The following is a 6,000-nucleotide window of genomic DNA, read 5'->3' as shown; positions in this document are numbered from 1 at the left end:
CTTGGAGTTATAGTTCACCAACACCAAAAAGGAAGAGAAGGACAGGTGGAGAGATCTTCACCCTCTCTGCCAAAAGGGTTCCTAAGACCATCAGAAATATATGTTTTCTGATAAGTCTTTGGCGACTCCTCTGAAACTCCCCTCGCGATCCCCCCAGCGGTCCCGATCCCTCAGGTTGAGAAACACTGATCTCTGTTCACAGAACTACTTGTCCATCCAACCTTGTAATCTGAGAGGGGGCAAGAGAGAACAAAAAATCCTTTTCAAATCTTTTATTTCTCAAAAGTATACCTAATTTCTATTCTCCCCGTTGTCACAGCAGATCTCACCCACTCACAACTACAAACATCCTTTTTTTAAAAAAGAGCAAAATAATATGTCGGCTGTAGGAAGGAAACTATTTCAACAAACAAGTTTTTAAAAAGCTGTTTCAAAGAAAGATGGATGGATTTCTCGCATCAGGATACCTATTTTGAACATACATCCCCAAAATTCAAGTTGAGCTGATAACACATAAAATATTTTCTGAGGAAATGTGCTCATGGGCAAAGTGTGAGTCACATACCTGCAAATTACTCAATTTTTTTTTTTAGAAATCTTGCAGTTTTTAAAAAGATCAACCTTTAGAAGTAGAAGCAGCTCACTGCACTTCAAAGAGGAAACTGAATGATAACATGGACTCTAGTCCTTAAAATCTTATGCCACAATAAATTTGTTACATCTTTAAGTCACTTTTATTTCATATCAGGAGCGACTTGAGACACTTCTGGTGTGAGAGCATTGGCTGTCTGCAAGAACACTGCCCAGATGTTCTGATGTTTTACCATTCTTGTTGTGCAGGTACAGCTGTACCAGAAGCTCCCACTTTATTTGCTTTGTATCAAGTGTTTGTTTGCAGCCCAAGGCTTGGGATTTTGCAGAAGGGTGGCTTCCTGTTAAAGTTTGCAGTCATAAGGCAAGCCACCTGTCAATTATAGTTAGGTTCCCTGATCCCGCCCCCTTTTGGGGTTTTTGGAGGGAATAGGAGCCATTTTAAGTTCAGCCCATACAGAGACGCTTTCCATGCAGGACATAATACCAAGAGTTCCTGTAGAAAGCTTCGTCTTCTACGGCTTGGCCGGGGAGATATACAGCCTACAGCCTGACCGGGGTTGTACAGCCTTACAGCTCCTTTGCTGAAGGACTTCATTCAGCCATCACGGAAACCTGAGTTCTTTCCCCCAGGAAGTCTACAAAGCTCTGCTTGGTAAGGGTCTCTCATGGAAGCCAGAAGCAATTGGTACTGGGTGTAGGGGCTCCATGCCATCAGAGGCAAAGACAGACTGCCCAGATTAGAAGTTAAGGATTTCCCCATTAGTTACAGTTAAGAAGATAGTGCCTGTTCCCTGTGGACAAGATTGAAAGAGCCAATAGACTGTTAAGAAAGCCTTAAAGTACCTGTTTGTTTTCATTAATAAAGAACTTTGTTGAACCTTTAAGCAATCTAAAGACTCTGTTTTAAGGAAATCCAAAGGCCTTTAATCTGAGGGAGCCCCCAGTGTCCCGTTGGGCACACAGAATTTATGTCCTGTCTACAGTCTGATGCACAGGCCCAGCGTGCGACAGCACACTTGTGGAAGGCTTCTCTCATGTCCCCGTATGGGGAGCTAGAGCTGAGAGAAGGAGCTCAACCCGCTCTTCCCGGATTAAAACCACTGACTTACTGGTCAGCAATCCTGCCAGCACAGCAGGCATAGGCCCTCCAGGTGTTTTGGACTTCAACTCCCACAATTCCTAACAGCCAGTAGTTGAAGCCCAAAACACCTGGAGGGTCGAAGTTTGCCCATGCCTGCTCTACAGGGTGTTGTGGACTAATACATCTTGGAAGGAACCACCAAGACAATTAAGATCTTCTGGTGGGGCCCTGCTCTCGGTCCCGCCACTTTCACAATCGTGTCTGGCGGGAACGAGAGACAGGGCCTTTTCTGTGGTGGCCCTTCGGCTATGAAACTCTCTCCCGATTGAGATCAGATCTGCCCCCTCCCTCCTGTCCTTCAGGAGGCTGGTGAAATCCTGGCTATGGAAGGAAGCATTCCCAGAGTAATGGTTGAAACCGGCTACAGAACAAAGTTATCAACCACACATATGTACTGAGTTGGACATAATTTTATCTTGGCGATTTGGCTTATTTGTAATTTTAATCGATAGGTATTTTAACTCGTTATTATATGATGTTTTAAGCATTGAATCCTTGCTGTAAGCCGGTCTGAGTCCCTCTACGGAGGTCGAGAAGATCGGGATATAAAAGTTTTAAATAAATAATAATAAATAAATTGGAGAACAATTTGGCACCTTCCAAGGTGTATTAGTCCACAACACCCATCATCCCCAGCCAAGGTAATGGGGCTTAAAAATTATTTAGGGAAGATAGCTCTAGAATCACTTAGAAGTGGATTTCTCTCATCCGTCTTTATTGCGATTATTTTGTCTTGCTTTTGAAATGCTTTTGGTGAACTCTCACTCGCTGATGGACGGAAGAACTGATTTTCATCGAGGACTTCTTTCCAAAGTCTTTTTCCACGGCTCCGGGTTTCCAAAGCAGCAAGTGTGCATCCTCCCCACCAGTCAGTAAGGAATCATCGTCTATGTTCCAACAGAAAGAGCGGACGGTTGCAGAGTGTCCTCCTCGAAGGACTCCCACCAAATTCAAACCTTTGGTAGAGGATTCCAAGAGATAGATATTTCCAGACGCCATCCCTCCCATCACAATCAATTGGTCAATTTTTTCAAGATAGAAGCCACCAATTAAATAATCCAGTTTACTGTTTTCTAGGCCAACTACTTCGCGGGCATCGGGAATATGCAACAACGTAATTGGCTCTTCGGTTTCCAACTGGTTGAGATCCCACCAACAAAACCCTTCGTTGTGCGTCATGCAGTAAACCTGCTGGTACTCTTTTCCAGACCATCCAATAAAACTCACCGACGAGTCTGAGTTGCAGGTGGAAATCAACGCATCCTCTTCATTGTCCTTGTTGATATCGAACACGTTCACCAATCCGTCCGTTGAACCTGAAACGACGAGGTTCGGCTTGCTGGGGTGAAAGCGTATTTGAGTAATATCGTCGTCGTGGGATTCGGAATAAGCCCCCAACGGTGTTTTGCTGGAAGAGGCGCCATCCGTGCAGCCTCTGGCATCCCAGAATACTATGAATGTGTCTTCTCCCACTTTCTCTGTCCCGGCACACAGTATGAGGTCATTGCAGCTTATATCAAAGCTAATAAATATGTTGGAAGGATAGCCACGAAACAACTGCACAGGTTCCACAGAAGACGAACGAACATCCCAGCATTTCACTGTTCCATCACTGCAGGCTGAAAACAAGACATCTTTGCAAGTATGTGCAAACCGGACACCACTGAGTAATCCTGGATAGCCACTATATTCCCGTAGCAAGCTTAATGTCTCTCCATTGTAAACTCTGATCGCTTGATTGGAACAGGAAACAGCCACGGAACGGCTTCCTTCTCCTTTCGAAATATCTATGTCCAATAAGTAAGTTGGGTCTTCTGCTACGGCACGTTTTGATATCTGGAGCCTGGAAAATTGCTCTTTGATTTTCTCCATCTCAACTGCGGCTAAAATCACATCCAGGAAACAGTACTTCTGAAATAAATAAATAAGTCACATTAAGCCAGGTTTGCAGAGTTATTTATCTCTAAAACACTTATGCATGCAAGAAGTTGGGCGATTCAGACTTTGTTTACTCACTCAACTTTCTAGTTTAGATCTGGGACAACCAGTTTATCTATCTATCTATCTATCTATCTATCTATCTATCTATCTATCTATCTATCTATTTATATTTATATTTCAAACTTATATGCCGCCACTCCCCTAGGGCTTGGAGCGGCTTAAAATAACAAACAAAAATCTAACACAAATTAAACAACATATCAAAAATCAAAAGCCTGTTGAAATAAATATGTCTTACAAGCCCTGTGGAAAGCCGATAAATCCCGCAAGGCACGGACTTCTGGTGGCAGAGTGTTCCATAGCGATGGTGCTACTACTGTGAAGGCTCTGCGTCTGGTTGCTGTTAGACGCAAGGTTTTAATTTATTTATTTACATTATTTATATCCCACCCATATCAGTCTGCAGGCGACTCAGGGCGGTTTAAAACTGGGGACTTCCAATAAATCTTGGTCCTCAGAGCGGAGGGATCTCTAGGGTTGGTAGGGGGTGAGGCGGTCCCTCAGGTACATCGGCCCCAGGCCATATAAGGCCTTAAAGGTAAGTACCATCACTTTAAAAGTGATCCGGTGCTCAATTGGTAACCAATGCAGTTTATGATGTTTAGAATACAGTAGAGTCTCGCTTATCCAACCTTCGCTCATCCAACATTCTGTATTCTCAAACGGTCTGCCTCCCGCCCGGATCCACAGCTGTTTCAATACATTGTGATGTTTTGGTGCTGAATTCGTAAACACAGTAATTACTACACAACGTTACCGTGTATTGAACTGCTTTTTCTGTCGATTTCTTGTAAAGCAGGATGTTTTGGTACTTAATTTGTAAAATCATAACGTAATTTGACATTTAATAGGCTTTTGCTTCATCCCTCCTTATTATCCAACATTTTTGCTTATCCAATGTTCTGCTAGCCTAGTTATGTTGGATAAGCGAGACTCTACTGTATTATTATTATTATTATTATTATTATTATTATTGACACAAAAGCACAGTATGTCACAGCAAATGAGATCTATATGCTGGATTTCGTATTACAAAATCACAAGTCGAACTCTTCCCAAGGGCCTAGGACTGGGACTGTGTGATGTATTTTCGAATAATGCGCGCAGATCCAAGTCAGGTGGCCTTTTGCAGTTGACAGATCATGATTTTGTCAAAACTACTCCGAGGAAGTAAAAGTGAAAAAGATGATTAAATGTATATTAAAATAGTAATTGTTCTACTTTGTTATTAATCCAAGTTGCTAACAATGGGAAATGACGGACCACCTTATTCTCATTTTAGCATTGAGAAGCACTGCTTGAATATCAAGCAAAAAGTGGATGCTAGAAATAATATCACACGAAAGCTGACCGGCACAACCTGGGGATCACAACCAGACACAGTGAAGATATCTGCCCTTGCGCTTTGCTACTCTGCTGAGTACGCAGTAGATGTGGCTCGTAATGAGACATGCTGCATTATCACAGGATGTCTATGTCAAACACCACTGGAGAACTTATACTGTTTAGCTAGTATTGCACCACCTGATATCTGTCGTGGAGTAGCAGCCTGCAATGAAAGAATCAAGGCACTGACAGCTCCAGCTCATCCTCACCTTAAATCAAGAAATATCTTCCTAAGATCTACAGAAACTTGTAGGAATACCTCAGCAAGCAAGAGTCCAAAAGTGGCAGGCTAAAACCCAGAACCTCAATCAGTGGCTGATACATGATGAGATACTCCCTCCTCTTCTGTTTTCGCCTTCTGCTTCTCTGGCCCTGGAATTCAACAAAAAGGCTCCTGTTTTGTAGCAGATTTCCTATGAGGCGGGTGAGGTGGTAGTCCTTTGTGATATTATAATTTTTTCTCAGGAGAAGGCGATGATTTATAGTATCAAATGCTACTGACAGATCTTTGAAGACAGCTCCTGTAGTCTGCTGCCTTTCAAAACCATCTTCTATGTTCTGAGTCAGGTTCAAAACCTGTGATGTGCAGCTTTTGCCTTTCCTGAAACCAGCTTGCTGTGGAATCAAACATGGGTCTATTTTTTTCCATAATTCTATGCAAAATAGGTCTCTCCAGAGCATTGTAACAGTGGCACAACAAGGAGACCAGTCTAGAGCTAAGATCTTCAGAGACACTTGCAGGAACACCTCAGCAAACAAGAGTCCAAAAGTGGCAGGCTAAAACTCAGAACCTCAATCAGTGGCTGATACTAGATGAGAGACTCCCTCCTGGGCACACAGAAGACTGGACAACCTGGAAGGCCCTGAACAGGCACCAC

The 6,000-nt window shown here is 43.0% G+C and overlaps 1 protein-coding gene across 1 annotated transcript in view; it reads right to left on the bottom strand.

The window, feature by feature from the left end:
* Positions 1-257: 257 nt before the first annotated feature.
* WDR89 (WD repeat domain 89) overlaps positions 258-6,000 on the bottom strand; it is a 28,939-nt gene continuing 23,196 nt past the window's right edge. Inside the window, exon 2 of the mRNA XM_067463048.1 lies at positions 258-3,646. Coding sequence (XP_067319149.1) covers positions 2,459-3,607 — 1,149 coding nt within the window. The 5' untranslated portion in view covers positions 3,608-3,646 and the 3' untranslated portion in view covers positions 258-2,458. The remainder of the gene's footprint in view (positions 3,647-6,000) is intronic.

This window comes from Anolis sagrei, chromosome 1 (genome assembly GCF_037176765.1).
Source record: "Anolis sagrei isolate rAnoSag1 chromosome 1, rAnoSag1.mat, whole genome shotgun sequence".
NCBI lineage: Eukaryota > Metazoa > Chordata > Lepidosauria > Squamata > Dactyloidae > Anolis > Anolis sagrei.
The sequence above is the reverse complement of the archived record's forward strand: the minus strand, read 5'-3'. Positions and strand labels throughout refer to the sequence as shown.